Source organism: Rutidosis leptorrhynchoides, chromosome 2 (genome assembly GCF_046630445.1).
Source record: "Rutidosis leptorrhynchoides isolate AG116_Rl617_1_P2 chromosome 2, CSIRO_AGI_Rlap_v1, whole genome shotgun sequence".
NCBI classification, from domain to species: domain Eukaryota; kingdom Viridiplantae; phylum Streptophyta; class Magnoliopsida; order Asterales; family Asteraceae; genus Rutidosis; species Rutidosis leptorrhynchoides.
The window spans coordinates 691,953,227-691,971,801 of NC_092334.1; the positions used below are offsets into that span (position 1 = coordinate 691,953,227).

Genomic DNA, 18,575 nt, shown 5'->3' on the forward strand with positions numbered 1-18,575 from the left:
ACAAGATGAAAGCGTTCATACTATAAATGACAACAACAAACTGTCAATAACATCATTGCTACCTTGTTTATACGAGTTAAAAATCAAAAATGTTTTATTAGATCTAAAACACAAAAAAATTTCATCAGATTCTACATAAAACATAAATTAAACTTCAAAATCCTAAAAATAACCTTAAAGTCTTATTGATAACTTTTAAATACATTTCATAAATCTATGGGTAACCCTATCATAAATTCACATAACTTCAAACAGTTAACCTCTCATCTTTATCATCTTTGATTCAACCTCGCCGTTGGCAATTTCATGAACCGTAAACTTGTGAAACTTTAACTCTCAAATTCTCACATTATAATGTCACAAAGTCTACCATTGCAAGCCACGTACACAAAAATCAACATAAGCTTTTCTAAATGATGACACCATCATATTCTATGCATTCAATTTTAATCCCAAAACCACTTTATTTCTCCAATACCACCATAAAAACTTCAATTCATCTGCCCCTGTTTTCTCATTTTTCCTCTATATATACTCTGCCCCAAAAACAGAACCAATTCAGTGACAAACATACCAATTACAGTTTTTCTTACAATAACCAATTTCATAATTCATAAGTGTCTGCATTTGAGTTTTATAAATTTTTTTTTTTTTATTATTGAAATGGAAGAAGAAATTTTCCCATGGTTGGAATCACTACCGTTAGCCCCAGAATACAAGCCAACCCTCACTGAATTTCAAGACCCGATTGCATACATTTGCAAAATTGAAAAAGTAGCTTCAAAATTCGGAATTTGTAAAATCATACCTCCTGTTTCACCATCATTTAAAAAAACAGTAATTTCAAACCTTAAACAATCTTTATCATCCGATTCCCCCAATTCAACGCCCACATTCACCACCAGGATACAAGAAGTCGGTTTCCATAGGCGTAAAAACTTCCACCCGGTTCAAAGACCCGTCTGGCAGAGTTTCAAAACCTACACTCTGAATCAATTTGAACGCAAAGCAAAAAAATTCGAAAATGATATATATGGGTCGAGTTCGAATACGGATTTATCCAAATTGAAAGTGGAAACCATGTACTGGAAAGCACAAGACGAAAAACCGATTTATGTTGAATACGCTAATGATATTCCTGGTTCGGCATTTAATGAAATTATGGAACAGGGGAGTATTGGAATTAATAGCGTGAAGAATTTAGGAGAGAGTGCGTGGAATTTGAGAAATGTGGCAAGGGCAAAAGGGTCATTATTAAAGTTTGTAAAAAATGAAATCCTTGGTGTAACTTCACCTATGATTTACATTGGTATGATGTTTAGTTGGTTTGCGTGGCATGTTGAAGATCATGATTTGCATAGTTTGAATTATATGCATATTGGTGGTTGCAAGACATGGTATGGTATACCTATAGATGCGGCGGTTGCGTTTGAAGATGTGATTCGGACACACGGTTACTCTGGAAAAATTAGCCCAATTGGTAAGTTTCAGTTCATTTTGATATGTTACATACTAATTATTAAATCTGTTAAGAAGTTGCAATTATTTCTTCTGCGTGAAAGGTGAATGATTTTCTTGATGTTATACTATTTATTTAGATTACATTAGTTAGATTACATTTTAAGGGTGATAGCCATTAGAGTTTGATAATTCATCTGTTATATTCTAATTATATACATTACTATTACTATTTTTAGCAAAGGAAAATGTGTCAACATTCAATTAGTAGTATTTGGTACTTTTACTAATATATTTTCGTAATAAATATTGCAAGTGTTATAAGTGCTCCTTTTATTAAATGTAAGGATAAAGTTTATTTCATTTTGTTAATAAACTATTGCATTAATTCACCTATAACCTATAACCTATCATATATTACTATTATTATTGTTGTGTTTATTTGATGAATTATTTTGTAAGTATACCAATAAATGTCGTTTTTATTTGATAAATTTTCAAAGAGTAGATTAGCTGTGATTTTTTGAGTTCTTAAAAATGATCATTTTTCCAGAGACTTGCGCTACCCTTGCTCAGAAGACCACGGTTATGTCCCCGGAAATATTGCATAAGGTCGGCGTTCCTTGCTACAGGTGATACTTTCTTGTTTTGTTTTATATTGTTAAAAGTTGTCGTTTCATTGTGATGTAAAATGAACTTATTTCATCATGGACTTTAATGTTAATTTATTCCGTTCTTATCGTTGTTATGTTTGATCTTAGTATGGAAGTTTAATTCTAATAAATAAAAATATGCTAACCACATACTTTCGTCATTTAACCAGGTTGGTGCAAAACGCTGGAGAATTTGTTGTCACTTTCCCAAGAGCTTATCACTCGGGATTCAGTCATGGTGTCATACCTTTTTTCCTAAACTTTTACATTTACTAAAATATTGATTAACGTACTATATGTTTATAAAATGTAATATCTTATTGGTTCTAACCCTTTTTTCTTAATAAAGGGTTCAATTGTGCGGAAGCAGTTAATATTGCAACACCCGAATGGCTGATACTAGCACGAGATGCTGCAATTCGAAGGGCCTCAATTAATTTGGCCCCCTTGGTGTCTCATTACCAGCTATTGTATGATCAAGCGCTATCATTTTGTACAAGGTCTATACAATCCCTAACTAATGTTACTTATTATATTAACGGTCCTGATGGGTGTGAATTTCATTACATCGACTTAAAAAAAGACATGGGTTTGATTCCCGTAAGGAATAGGTACTCATCCTTGGCCTTATTAAGTTAGTATTCATTGTCGAGTGCTCGCTCGCTATCTCTCTCGAAAAGGTGGTCCGGAAGCATCCTCTCTTGATTTTCATTATTTTTAATCTCGAATGGCCAAAATCACAAGGTTTTACATAACATTGGTGACTAGTTAAACCGGTTGTTGCATAATGATGTTTACAAATAGGTTGTTGCATAAAGTAGTTTTCTAGATGATATAAACTGCTACAATGTTTTATTCATTAAAATATTTATTTTAAAAGAATTTTTTTGCGTCATAAGAAAAATAAATAAATCTAAGACCACTCGAAACGCGTAAGTTCTCAACACATCCTCAGAGGAAGCCATTTGTGCACCTTACTTCCTTGACGCCCTCGAATTCCGCCCTCACTTCCGTCCTATTCTAGCATATTTAGATTAAAGTAAATGGTGGTACATATAGGATTAATCTTTACTTTGTATTTTCTAGTATGCCAAGTACAACGACGACACCGCAAAGATCTGGACCTAAAGAAAACCTGAAAGTCGAGGAAGATTTGGTAAAACAAATCTTCATACAAGACGTGTTTGAGAACAATGAGCTAATCAACATCCTAGGGAATGGTTCATCGATAACCATTCTTTCTCAAGAAGTTCTAGATTTTTTGAGTTCAACTTCTCACATACCTAGGGGACAAAACTTCTCTTTATTTAACGAACCGGCTAACCCTTCGAATATGTTTTCTTGCGTTCGGTGTGGGATTGCATGTTATGCTTGTTGTTCAATCTTGAGGCCATCACAAGCCGTGGATCTCCAATCTTGTTTAGGTATGTCATTTACATTTTCTTGCACTAATCTAAATTAAATTCAAGAGTTCATATATTATTTCATGGAAAGCCCGAGAAAAAAATGCAAAAACAATTAAAAACTGAATTTTATTGACCGCGTTAGTTTTAACAGATAGGAACTATCAAAGAAAGAAAATATATTGTCTCCAACATGCTTTTGAGGTTGAGCAACGACTCCGCTCAATTGGTGGTGTTCAATGGTTGCTCCTGTGTCATCAAGGTACATTTTTTCTATATTTAGTCACACTTAATATGGACTTATTTGTCATAGTGGCATGTACATATGTGTAGAAAAGCATGTCTACAATTTTATTTTAAATATGCATAAAAGTAATACAAAAAAGAATATAGTACTCAATTTAGAGATATTTATTTTCTCAAACTACACAATTTTCAGATTATCCATGGATAGAGGCTAAAGCTAAATCAATGGCAAAGGAACTGGATGATGGTTGTATCTGGACGGACATTGGATACAAACATGTTAATGATCAAGATACAAAAATGATACAATCCGCTCTAGATCATTAAGAAACCATCATGATGTAGTTCTACTTTCTTTTATGTATACATCACATATCAATAGGTGAAAAGAGTCCAAGATTAAGGGATATCCTTAGTGATTCACCCATTTCTTGTATATTTAACTTTCTTAGTGCTTTTATCGACTATCTAGTTAGCCTTTTTAATAGGGATACATTTGCCTATCTAATTTATGGTAAAAAAATCCATTGCTAGTACTAGCCTTATTGTTGTTTTGTAGCATTTATAATCAACTAACATGATACTAGCCTTTCTTAGTATCATGTTAGTTGATTATAAATGCTACAAAACAACAATAAGGCTTGATGTAGTCAACATTAATAGATTATGTCGGAACACAATGCACTTAAAGTTACGAACTACAACCAAAAAAAGCTAATAAAGTTGTATGCTAATAAAGATTAGTTTATTATTGTTTGGCCCGATTACTACTAGATAACCCAAGCCCAACTAATCTTTTCAAGTTCATAATTTATAAAATAACTAACTACGATTTAAAATCCTTGTTTCAATAATAAAAAGGTAAAAAAAAAAAATGCATTATAATGTACATAAATAAATGCATTACTATTTTTCAAAATTTTGGGCCACTAAAAAAATTTGGACCATGTTTGATTGCATACTTTAAACATGTACCGGAGACGCCTTGTTAGCATACAACTTTATTAGCTTTTTTTAACATCTATAAGGGCCCGCTTTTGTGTCTCAAACATGGCCTTCAAAATTAATGAGGCGGCCTGATGCTAACAAAAAACAACAATCGTGTAATAGAATCCATCTTCGAGAAATAGTTGTTTGGGAATAAATAAAAGAAAATGGACCTAAAGTATCTTTTGGGCCTCTTCAATGTAAATCAAATTCATGTATTTATTTACAATTTTTAGCACTTTATAACCGTATATATTGACGAAGTATCACCACTTTCAACCCTAAACCAATTATTTGTGCCGCTGCAGCCGCATCTACCTCATCTCCCTACACCCTAATTTCTTGGTAACATTTTCATCCTCCATTCATTCCATATAAACTCCAGAAATCCATCGCTTATAGCAGGTATATGATGAAGTTAAATGATCGATGGTAGTAACGAACAATTTATTGCAAGCACGATATGCCAAATATGATCGATTTTCTTTATTACTTAATATGTGATTTAATTAAATTTTTTCATCTTATCTAATAGATCTCAGCGAAGAAAGATAGATGTTCTCTTTGAAGTGCATATAGTCAATTAACATAATATGTAGGAATTTCTACACTTCAATCTAAGTTGAACGAAAGGTGGCAATTTCAACAAGTCTCCTCGTCGCTTAATTCAATAAATTGAGTTTTTGATTTTGTTCTTCACTATTTCAGTACAAGCAATGGATCTTTTTTAGCAGAAATTAGAAAGGCGGATTTATTCCTAGTAAAAAGTCTAACTAGCAAGTCGATAAAAGCAATAAGAAAGTTAAGTATACAAGAATTGGGTGAAATACGATCACTAAGAAAACCCTTAATTTTGGACTCTTTGCAACTATTTGATATGTCATGTATATAGAAAAGAAAGTGGAACTAAATCATGATAGTTTCTTCATAATCTAAAGTGGATTGTATCATCTTTGTATATTGTTCATTAACATTTTTGTATCCAGTGTCCGTCCAAATACGACCATCATCCAGTTCCTTTGCAATTGACTTGGCTTTAGCCTCTATCCGAGAATAATATGCATATCTTGGATAGAGGCTAAAGCCAAGTCAATTGCAGCGGAAATGGATGATGGTTATATTTGGACGGACATTGGAGACAAAGATGTTAATGAACAAGATACAAAGATGATACAATCTGCTTTAGATTATGAAGAAACCATCATGATGTACTACTACTTTCTTTTCAGTAAACATTACATATCAAATAGGTGAAAAGAGTCCAAGATTAACGGATTGGCTAAGTGATCCTACTTCACCCATTTATTGTATATTTAGCTTTCTTAGTGCTTTTATCGACTTGCTAGCTAGCCTTTTTAATAAGAATACATCCGCCTTTCAAATTGCTGTTAACAAAGATCCATTGCTTGTACTAAGATAGTGAAGAACACAGATAAAAATCTCAAATTATTGAAATAAGCGATGAGGAGAAAGAGTATACTTGTTGAAATTGCCACCTTTCATTTAAACTCAGATTGAAGTGTATAGGTTCTTCACCTAGCTTCATATTAATTGACTATAAATGCTACGAAACAACAATATGGCTTGTTGTAGTCCAACATTAATAGTTGATATTGGAACACAATGTTGTTAAAGTTAGGAACTACAACAAAAATAAAAATAAAAACTAAAACGAGCTAATAAATTGTATCCTAACAAAAAACAATACTCGTGTTATAGAATATACATTCGAGAAATAGTTGTTCGGAATAAACTAGATTTGGATCATCCACGTGTTGGTGGGGCGGAATAATTATCGCTGTACATATCTAAATATTTTATGTTAAAATATTTTAACTATATTGTGGTTAATAACAAAATTATAGAAAAAAAATTCAGTTTAATCTACAAAATTTGCATGATTTAGTTTTGTATAATTTGACCAATTAAACTCACATAATGTAGCTTTTAAAAATGTTTGCACAATAAAACACTTGTTAAACAAAAGTAAATAATAATTGCTATGTACAACTCATTTATGTACGTTTTCAACATACGATAGTGCGCTAGAATTACAAATTAAATCAAATAAATGAAAAATATGAGAGGATTGAGAGTGCCATCGACAAGTTACGACCACTTGAGGAACACTGATGTGGCGCATAGAGTCTACAATGATGGAAGACACTAGTACCAAGAAAGGTAGACAGACAAAAACCAACTTACATTCTTGTCCTTTTAAATTTTTTGATTACATGGGTGGTGACAGACTTATGGAGGACTATTCAAGTTACATGGTGATGTTAGATACATCTAAATTGCAAAGAAAACCTTAGGAAGTAGACAAAGATTCAGATTTGTGAGATATGTAGGGGTAAGGGATCTAGACCGTTTTGCAACAAAACTAAGCAACATACGCCTGGGTGATACTTGGCTTAGGGCGTACAAGGCCAGGAACAGAAATGAACCTTCATCGGGATATGAAAAACAAAATCAGAACATAACGAGACCGAAGATGTCAAATCAATGTGCAAAACTCCATACACCAAACAATTCATTTCGCGATGGAAGGTGTTTGGCGTTTAAATGAAGTAGTAAGAAATACCAACATAAACACCTCAGGAGGAGAAAATCCTAAGAAAAAAGAATCGCCTGAGCATAATATAGTTAACCTTGAAGATATCAAAGCAAACGTAGAGATACTCGAAAGGTAACTTATCGGAGAAGTCTCAAACATCTCCGCATGGAAATGAAGTCCTTCTTGCTCCTATCCAGGGAGACTATCATGGATTAACCTTTATGGAGTCCCTATATCGCATTGGACAGAAACAAATTTTAAAAATATTGCTTCACGGTGGGGTCCTGTGTTGATACTTTCAATTGGAATATGAACGGCAAACACCAATACATGCTAGCAAGAAAAGTCCTTATCAGGGTACGAAGCTCAAACTTCATTCATGACATGGTGAAAATTAAGGTAAACTCGACAATCATGTACATCAAAATATCATAAAAGTCAAATAATATTGTTGAGCTTGATGTGGATGAGGAAGACGATAATAGTGAGTGGCAGTCCGTTACGAGAACGGTTTCTCCTCCAATGAGGATTTGATGATGCGTGTGGAATAATACATCATTTACCCTCTAAATTTATACAAGATTCAAACACTACAAATAAGCACACACACCTAACGAGCAATTAGAACCCGGTTATTATAGCACTTTAATGTAAGTATTCGTTTCAAGTTCGTGCCGAGAGAGCGGTGTAAGTAGAATAATTGAAACTATTAATTGTCCTTGAGTTTGTTTGATGGGGGGGGGGGGGGGGGTTGATTGATTTTAATTAACAACTAAAACGTGCACAAGTAAACAAACTTAAACTTAACAATTAAGACTAGTAGCAAGTAACAAGTAACTAAATATTGAGAATTAATTCAATTAACTAAGTAGTGTTCACTTACCTAATCCTCTCTATGCTTGAATTGCCCCGTTTTACCTGAATTGTTATCGCACTAGTTGTTGAACTATTAAATGTTTAGCATAACTACCAAACCTCAATCAAATAACACTTTGAGAATTCACATCACATAAGCATTGCATTTTAAGATCAAGTTAAGCATGATTGGTTATTGAGATTATGCTTGGGTTGAAATCACTTAGAACCCTTCAACTATCGAAATCACTTAAGATAATCGAACACCACTATGTTGACTAAAGGCCTTTTGAAAACCAACCTAGATCCAGAACACAATCACTTGAAATCCTTAGTCTAGTTGTCTAGATCACTTAAGGTGTTGAAACACAAATTGATTCACTTCTCAAATCACTAAGAGAGTTACTCAACCAATGTAATCAAAGTAAAGCCTAAAACAAATGCATATCAATGGATCTATAGCTAACACAATAACACTTGATCATGTATTTCATTCAAACAACATCATTCAATTGATTTAGGGGCAAATCTTTGCATTAGAGATTCATAGATAAGCAAACACAGTAGATTTAGCCAATCATGGCTAAGATTACACTAATCATAAGGATTGAAACACAAATAAACATCATCTTAAAGTTATTACAAGTAATTGATTCAAAATAGATAAAGAAAGGTGGAGATTACAACCTAAATACAAAGAGATGAAGATCTAGATCTAAAATTATGATGGAACTTGAGCTTGCTTCCTTCAATTCACCTTCAAACTCCAATAGATGATGAAATTAGGGTTTTGGAAGTGAAAATCGGACTTAGAATTGCAGCTCTCTTCAAGCTCTCTTCAAAATGACTTAATCTCTTTCCTTTTATAGTGCTAAAAATTCTGGGTTGAACAGCGACAGGAGCGCCGCTTTTGGCTCAGGAGCGGCGCTTTTGGCTTCATTCAGGAGCGGCGCTTTTGTGGTTAGGAGCGGCGCTTTTTCTGATAAGGAGCGATGCTTTTGGTAATGTAGAACGGTTCTTGTGGCTACTGGTGGAAAATTGTGCCAAAACGTATGCAAGAACGTCACTTTTCATTGAGGTGCGGCGCTTTTGTCCTTTAGGAGCGTCGCTTTTCATGTAAGAGGGGCGCTTTTGAAGTTCAATTCTGCACTTGCCATTTTTTTTTCCACTTTTGATCAAGACTTGGTCAATTTTACACCAAATCAATCTTTTAGCCCCCAAGTTGCGATTTATCTCATGAGCATATCAAATAGGCTCCATAATCATCAAAAACCGAGTGAAGTGAGGGAGATATTGCGAGATAAAACATGTATAATTAGAGCAATATCAATCCCCCTACATATGAACCTTGCTTGTCCTCAAGCAAGCAAATCAACAAAAAAAGCCTTGGAGATAAAGAGCAAATAGGTAAACAAAGCCAAAGTGCAAAAATGTAACGACCCGCCAAAATCACCATTGACGCGGTACGTTATCTCTTATCCCATTGCGATGTATTGACATCTATATGATACACAATGATGATTTTGAATGCAACGTCTTTTCAAAATATGCCATGAGTGACTCCATGTAATGTCTTTTTCAATTACCAAATACACAGCGGAAGCATTTTTTAATACCTGAGAATAAACATGCTAAAAAGTGTCAACCAAAAGGTTGGTGAGTTCATAGGTTTATCATAAATAATAATTTCAGTAATAGTAATAGACCACAAGATTTAGTTTAAAGTTGATTGATACCAAATATATCAATCTAAAAGTGTTACTGCAGTTTGTAATATCTCGACTAAACAAAAATTACCCCATGACACCTTGTACAGTCAGTGTCGTTGAATCATTATTATATAACCAAAGACCAACGATCAAATGGTTAGAGACGTTACTCTCAATAGACCTACTCACAATAATTAAGTTTGCGTTTCAAAGTAGCAATTAGCGATATTACGGTGAGGATTTGCATGAATCAAAGCATGACAGGATAATAAAAATTGAGTACTTGTGTCTAAAGTGTAAAACAGTTATAAAAATACCGCATGTATTCTCTGAACAAAAATATATCTTGCAACAGCAATTAAAAAGGGATCAAATGAACTCACGATACTGTATTTTGTAGTAAATGTGCATACGACGGCACTGAACAATTGCAGGGTTGGCCTCGGATTCACGTACCTATATCAATTGTATATCTTTTAATATATATAATCGTAAAATCACATAATTTCATTTATTAATATATAATATTTATATATTTCTAGTTATATAGAATTTTATAATAAATTCCATTTAAAAACGTATACTTATATTATATCTTAGATTATATGTTATATATATTTATTTTCTATAAATATTTAAAATAGTTAATATTTATATAGTTTTATATATACATATGATTAATATTATATTAAAAATTAATAATTTGTTATATGTAAATATTTATATAAATAATCTTAATATATATGATTATATGTAATATTATGGTAGTTGTAATAAATATACTCTTATATAGAAAATATTTATTTGTTATAATAATCTTATTAATATAAAAGTAATAATGATAATAATAATAATAATAATATTGATACTAATAATAATCTAAATGATAATTTTAATAATAATATAATTTTTGATAATAATGATAATAATAATAGTAATAATAATAATAATTATAATAATTATAATAATAATGATTTTTCTAATAACGATAATAATGATAATAACTATGATAATAATACTAATATTAATAATAATAGTTTTAGTAATAACAATAGTCTTAATCATAATAATAATAATACTTATTCTAATAATAGTAATAATAATATTAATAATAATATTAATAATAATTAGGATAATAATAATAATTAGAATAATTAATAATACTAACAATAATAATAATAATAATAATAATAATAATAATAATAATAATAATAATAATAATAATAATAATAATAATAATAATAATAATAATAATAATAATAGTAATAATAATAATAATAATAATAATAATAATAATAATAATAATAATAAAAAAAATATGATAACTACCTCAAATAAGCTCCAAAAAAATAAGTGCCTTTGACCGGGCTCGAACCCCCGACCTCTCGCTTAACCATTTTCCTCCCAAACCACTAAACCGCTCAATACTTTCTTGCATAAACTCGCACGCCAAATTATTTAATATATTTGAAACTGTTATCATCTTGTTTTTATAACTTCACCATCATTCTCATCTATCATCATATACGCCATCATCATCATCATAACAGAAAGTGTAGCAGCAGTTCGATCACGCAGGAAAGCAGCACAACAGTGGCAGTTTCAAACGGTGGTGGGTTTTGATGAAGGAAGAAAACTGTGATCGATGGTCTTGAGTGTTTATGGCAGCAAGCAATCAATAACAAAGATGAGTTGTAGGGAAAATGAAAGTGGTTGTTTGGTGAGTTGCTGCAACCAAACAAAATACAAGTGAGTTACACTTTGATTTGTAGCTGAGAAACAAATGGGTCTCGGTTTTAATCGAACCAGAAGTAGCAACGAACAACATATGCAACCCAAGTTTGGTGATGATGGTTGACAGGGACAGTAACAATAATCATTGGTTGTTAACAGGATGTTGGTGATCGACCGGGGTAGTGGGCAACATCAGTGATCGAAACAGAAACATAAGAGATAGATATATGAGAGAGAGAGGAAGAAGGATGGTATGTAGGCTGAGACAGAAACATGATCGTAGTAGCAGAAGCACACATTTATGATGATGGTTTTGAAGTGGTTTACGGTTGTAGTTGTAGGGTGGTAGTTTGTGGTGAGGTACATGGTGGTGATTGATGGGTGGTGAAGGTGGCAGTTTGTTTGTTCGCAATGGTGGAAGTGGTGTTTAAAAAGGATGGTGAATTATGTTGAAGGTTTGCTAGATGGTTTTGTGACTCGAAAGGTGATAATGCTAAAAACGAACATATATTTCATAGCATTATTCCTCAAGAAAGACAAGCTTTTAGTTGCAATTGTTCTATTTAAAAGTGATATTCGTTTAAATAATAAAAGGTGAAGACAAAAGACAGATTCGACGAATTGAAGACGCAAACGACCAAAAAGCTCAAAAGTACAAAATACAATCAAAGAGGTTCCAATTATTGATAAGAAACGTCTCGAAATTACAAGAGTACAAGATTCAAAACGCAAAGTACAAGATATTAAATTGTACGCAAGGACGTTCGAAAATCCAGAACCGGGACCAGAGTCAACTCTCAACGCTCGACGCAACGGACTAAAAATTACAAGTCAACTATGCACATAAATATAATATAATATTTAAATAATTCTTATAATTATTTATATATTATATAAATAAAAAAATCCGTCGGCAAGAAAGACTCCAAAGTTGGTGAGCTGTAATTTCAAACTCCGCGACTCGCGGAGTTTCATGGAAAAAGTGGCCGCGAGTCACGGAGACCCAAATTCTGAAACTCCCTATAAAAGCAAACGAATTCTGATTGCAAAAAAAACATATATATCCATCCTCTCTATATCTATACGTAAATATTTATATTTATATTTTAATTTTAATTTTAATTTTAATTTTAATTTTAATCCTAATAATAAGGGTATGTTAGCGAATATTGTAAGGGTGTAAGTCGAAATTCTGTCCGTGTAACGCTACGCTATTTTTAATCATTGTAAGTTATGTTCAACCTTTTTAATTTAATGTCTCGTAGCTAAGTTATTATTATGCTTATTTAATCCGAAGTAATCATGATGTTGGGCTAATTACTAAAATTGGGTAATTGGGCTTTGTACCATAATTGGGGTTTGGACAAAAGAACGACACTTGTGGAAATTAGACTATGGGCTATTAATGGGCTTTATATTTGTTTAACTAAATGATAGTTTGTTAATGTTAATATAAAGATATACAATTGGGCGTCCCTATAAATTACCATATACACTCAATCGGACACGATGGGCGGGGTATTTATATGTACGAATAATCGTTCATTTAACCGGACACGGGAATGGATTAATAGCCACTAGAATAATTAAAACAGGGGTGAAATTATGTAAAAGGACACTTGGCATAATTGATAACAAAATATTAAAACCTTGGGTTACACTCAGTCGACATCCTGGTGCAATTATTAAACAAAGTATTAAAATCTTGTTATAGTTTAAGTCCCCAATTAGTTGGAATATCTAACTTCGGGTATAAGGATAATTTGACGAGGATACTCGCACTTTATATTTATGACTGATGGACTGTTATGGACAAAAACCAGACGGACATATTAAATAATCCAGGACAAAGGACAATTAACCCATGGGCATAAAACTAAAATCAACACGTCAAACATCATGATTACGGAAGTTTAAATAAGCATAATTCTTTTATTTCATATTTAATTTCCTTTATTTTATATTTAATTGCACTTCTAATTATAGCACTTTTATTTATTGTTATTATATTTAAATTGCACTTTTAATTATCGTACTTTTTAATTATCGCAAGTTTATTTTATCGCACTTTTATTATTCGCAATTTCATTATCGTTATTTACTTTACGCTTTAAATTAAGTCTTGTATTTATTTATTATTTTACATTTGGTTTTAACTGCGACTAAAGTTTTAAAATCGACAAACCGGTCATTAAACGGTAAAAACCCCCTTTATAATAATAATATTACTTATATATATATTTGTATTTTTATAAAAGTAAACTAATATAGCGTTAAGCTTTGTTTAAAGATTTTCCCTGTGGAACGAACCGGACTTACTAAAAACTACACTACTGTACGATTAGGTACACTGCCTATAAGTGTTGTAGCAAGGTTTAAGTATATCCATTCTATAAATAAATAAATATCTTGTGTAAAATTGTATCGTATTTAATAGTATTTTCTTGTAAAATTTAATAGTATTTCGTACACCCCGCTGCACACATCAAGTATTTTTGGCGCCGCTGCTGGGGAAAATTTAGCTTAAAAGCCGGAAGCGCAACGCTAATAAAAAAAAAAGATTTTTAGTTTACTTTTATTAAAATTCGTTTTTATAAAAATACGTTTTAAATATTCGAAAATATTAAAAGAAAAACAAAAATATAAATATTTTTAAGAGTTTGATAAATATTTAAGTTTTATAAAGTTTCTTTAGTTTGTAAAAATATAAGTTTTATTTAATTTATTTTATAAATATATTTTATAAATATATTTTACCGAAATTTTTTTTTTATATATATAAATCTATTTTTAAGATATTTTTAAAAATTATAAAGTAGTTCTATTTTTTATTCTAGTTTTTAAAATATAAGTTTTTATTATATAAATATTTTTATTTAAACAGAAAAAAAAATAAATAAAAAAGTCAAATTTAAAACTGTACCAGAGTTGAATTTTGGAACCCCGCGACTCGCGGGGTTTGCTGCTTGAAATACCGCAACTCGCGGAGCTACCCTGACACCGACAGAAACCCTAATCTGCATTTAATTACGGAGTAATTATTAATTATTATTATTATTAACCCTAATTAATTATTATTATTATAATTAGTTTTATTTTAAAGTTTCTTTTTATTTTAAAGTTTCTTTTTATTTAATTTGTTTTATTTAGTTAAATTAGTTTAAATAAAATATAAAATTAATAGTTTTAATAAATAAATAATATAAAAATAATATTTTTATAAAAATTGTAATTTTTACAACTTTTTGTATATTTTTATATTTTGTCCCTTTGTTAGCGTAATATTTGTATTTTTAGCTCATATTTAGTTTTAAACTTAGTTTTTGCCATAGTTATTTTTACTTCTAGCTTTTTAGGCTTTGCCATAGAATTCTTTGAGTGCTTTTTCTTTAGACTAAGATTTAGGTGCTTTAGAATTTTGCGACGCCTTTTTAAGTTTTAGTTTCTTTTTAAGTTATTTCCATTTGGGATTTAGTTTTTCCTGTAAGCTTTAATATTTTTAGACGACTTTTACCTATGTATCAATTATCATTCCAATTAGTAATCTCAATTTGCGATTATAATTTTAAGTTTGTTGTGGTAATAAGGTTAGGTTAGTCAAGTGTTTTTAAGTTTTATAAGTTTCTTTTATTTTTCCGTCACCTTTTATTTTTCAACCATTTTTCTTTTTCGACCTTTTTCGACGAACTCTTTTTCTTTCTTATTTCTCGCTATTCTAGTTTTTAGGACATAGAATTTTATTCTACTTCTTATCTAAATTTCTTAAAATTACGAAAATTTATTTTAAGTGGTTAAATTGATAGACATCAAAATTTTCTGGTTCGTAGTAATAGTTGGATTTGTACGTGGACCGGGTTATTGGAGCCAAACAGTCCTCAATTATATTGAGACCAAACGGATCCTGCCCCTCTGCTGCATCTTTTGGCTATTCGAAACGTGGGCAAAATCAGAAAAGTCTATTGATTGGATAACTTATTATAATTTTTCTTTCCTTTTAAAAACTAATAGGATATTCAGTGAATGCACCGAGCAAGACGTTCACCACCTTTTGTACGTTCACCACCTGTAACTAGATCAAGACATTTAGCAAATATTACCACCGTTGATTTTTCTTTAGAATCGTTATCCAGTCGACCAAGTACTCCAGTTCAAATTTCCGATAATCCATTTTTTGAACCCGACCTCACAATTGAGAATCCGGAGAATATTCAGGAACGATTCGTAGATCCTGAACCATTAAATTTTCCTCCGGAACCACCAATCATTCAAACAGAGATTGTTGAGGAACTAACCATAAAATCAGAATCCTCTAGTGATTCCGATTCAACAAATTCAATTATGGAGAATCTGGAACCATTAAGTATGGAAGACCGAATGAGAGCTAAACGCACTGGCCAAGGTCACACAATTACTCATCCAGACATTAATGCGCCAGATTATGAAATCAAAGGACAAATTCTACACATGGTGACTAATCAATACCAATTTAGTGGTGCGCCGAAGGAAGATCCAAATGAACATCTACGTACCTTTAATAGGATCTGCACACTATTTAAAATCCGAGAAGTGGAGGATGAACAGATATATCTCATGTTATTTCCCTGGACTTTAAAGGGAGAAGCCAAAGATTGGTTGGAATCGTTACCTGAAGGGGCGATTGATACATGGGATGTTTTAGTTGAAAAATTTCTTAAACAATTCTTTCCTGCATCTAAAGCCGTAAGACTTCAAGCAGAAATTGTTACGTTTACACAGAAGCCAAATGAAACTCTATATGAGGCGTGGACAAGATTTGGAAAGTTATTAAGAGGATGTCCGCAACATGGTTTAGACAACTGTCAAATAGTACAAATATTCTACCAAGGATGCGACATCACTACAAGAAAAGACATAGATATAGCAGCTGGTGGTTCTATTATGAAGAAAACCGAAACTGATGCTTACAAAATTATTGATAACACTGCTTCCCACTCACATGAGTGGCACCAAGAAAAAGATATCGTTAGATCATCTAAAGCAGCTAGAGCCGATTCTAGCCATGACTTAGATTCCATTTCCGCAAAGATAGATGATGTCGAGAGACGAATGGAAAAGATGACTAAAGATATTCACTCAATACGAATTAGTTGTGAGCAGTGTGGAGGACCACATTTGACAAAAGATTGTCTCAGTATTGAATTAACAATAGAATAAAGAGAGAATTTTTCATACATAAACCAAAGGCCTGGAAATAATTATCAGAATAATTATCAACTGCCAAGACAGATTTACAATCAAAACCAGAATTATAACAGAAATATTCCATACAACAACCAACAAGGTCCTAGCAATCAACAAGTATCCAATAATACTTACAATCAGCAAAGACCTAATTTTCAAAACAAACCACCACAACAAACCGATGATAAAAAGCCGAATTTAGAAGATATGATGACGAAGCTAGTTGAAACTCAAACGCAGTTTTTCACATCTCAAAAATAAACCAATGAACAAAATGCTCAAGCATTTAGAAATCAACAAGCTTCTATTCAAAATCTGGAACAAGAAGTAAGTAACCTAGCAAGGTTAATAGGTGAAAGAAAACCGGGAAGTCTACCTAGTGATACAAATGCTAACCCCCGGAATGAAACAGCTAAAGCCATTACCACAAGAAGTGGTACAATGCTTAAACCACCTGAAATACCTGTAACTTCCGATGAAGCTATTCCTACTCCACAAGAACCACAACCTGATCAAGATAAGGAAAAAGAACCGGTAGTTGAAAAGGTTAATGAAGATAACACAGCTAAGGATAAACCTTATGTTAAACCATACTAACCACCACTTCCTTACCCGAGTAAAATGAAGAAAGAGAAACTTGAAGCCGAGCAATCCAAATTCTTGGATATGTTTAAACAGATAAATGTAAATCTTCCTTTCATTGATGTGATTTCAGGAATGCATAGATATGCTAAATTCTTGAAAGATCTAATCTCAAATAGAAAGAAAATGGAAGAACTCTCGGCTGTTACTATGAATGCTAATTGTTCAGCAGTGCTGTTGAATAAGATACCAGAAAAATTATCTGATCCAGGAAGTTTCACAATTCCATGTTTTCTGGGTAGTCTTAGTTCAATAGAAGCATTGGCAGACTTACGTGCTAGTATAAATCTAATGCCGTATTCACTATACACTAAACTAGACCTTGGAGAATTGAAACCAACCAGAATAAGCATACAACTAGCCGATAGATCAATAAAATATCCTAGAGGGATAATGGAGAACATGCTAGTTAAAGTTGGTACTTTAGTATTTCCAGTAGATTTTGTTGTTTTGGACATGGAAGAAGATTCTCAAGTTCCTCTCATATTAGGAAGACCATTCTTAAACACGGCTAAAGCAATGATAGACGTGTTCGGTAAGAAATTGACCCTAAGTATAGAGGATGAGAGTGTTACCTTTTCAGTTGATAGAGCAATGCAACAACCACAATCTGCAGATGATACATGTTATTATATTCAAACTATAGATGCACATGCAGAATTATTAGAAGAATTTCCAGAATTACAAGGAACAGGAGAATGTTCTTTAGGAGAAGGTAATGAACCAATTGATGAAGCTGAAATGTTAGCTACACTTATAGCTAATGGATATGAACCAATAACAGAAGAAATTCAAATGCTAAAAGAAGAAGACAGATATCGATACAAATCATCGATAGAAGAACCTCCGAAATTAGAGTTAAAGCCACTTCCAAACCATTTGGAATACGCTTATTTACATGGTGAATCTGAATTACCTGTAATAATATCGTCTTCTCTTACTGAAAATGAGAAATCACAACTCATTTCTGTGTTGAAAGCCCATAAACCAGCCATTGCATGGAAGATTCATGATATTAAAGGAATAAGTCCTTCGTATTGCACACATAAAATCCTTATGGAAGAAGGTCATAAAACGTATGTGCAACGCCAACGAAGACTAAATTCTAATA

The 18,575-nt window shown here is 32.0% G+C and overlaps 1 protein-coding gene across 1 annotated transcript; it reads left to right on the forward strand.

The window, feature by feature from the left end:
- Positions 1-663: 663 nt before the first annotated feature.
- On the forward strand, positions 664-4,087 carry LOC139890370 (lysine-specific demethylase REF6-like). The gene is made up of 7 exons (XM_071873258.1): positions 664-1,480; positions 2,012-2,090; positions 2,282-2,349; positions 2,461-2,611; positions 3,198-3,535; positions 3,669-3,776; positions 3,954-4,087. The coding sequence occupies exons 1-7, from the start codon at positions 664-666 to the stop codon at positions 4,085-4,087; spliced, it is 1,695 nt and encodes a 564-aa protein (XP_071729359.1).
- The last annotated feature ends 14,488 nt before the right edge of the window (positions 4,088-18,575 follow it).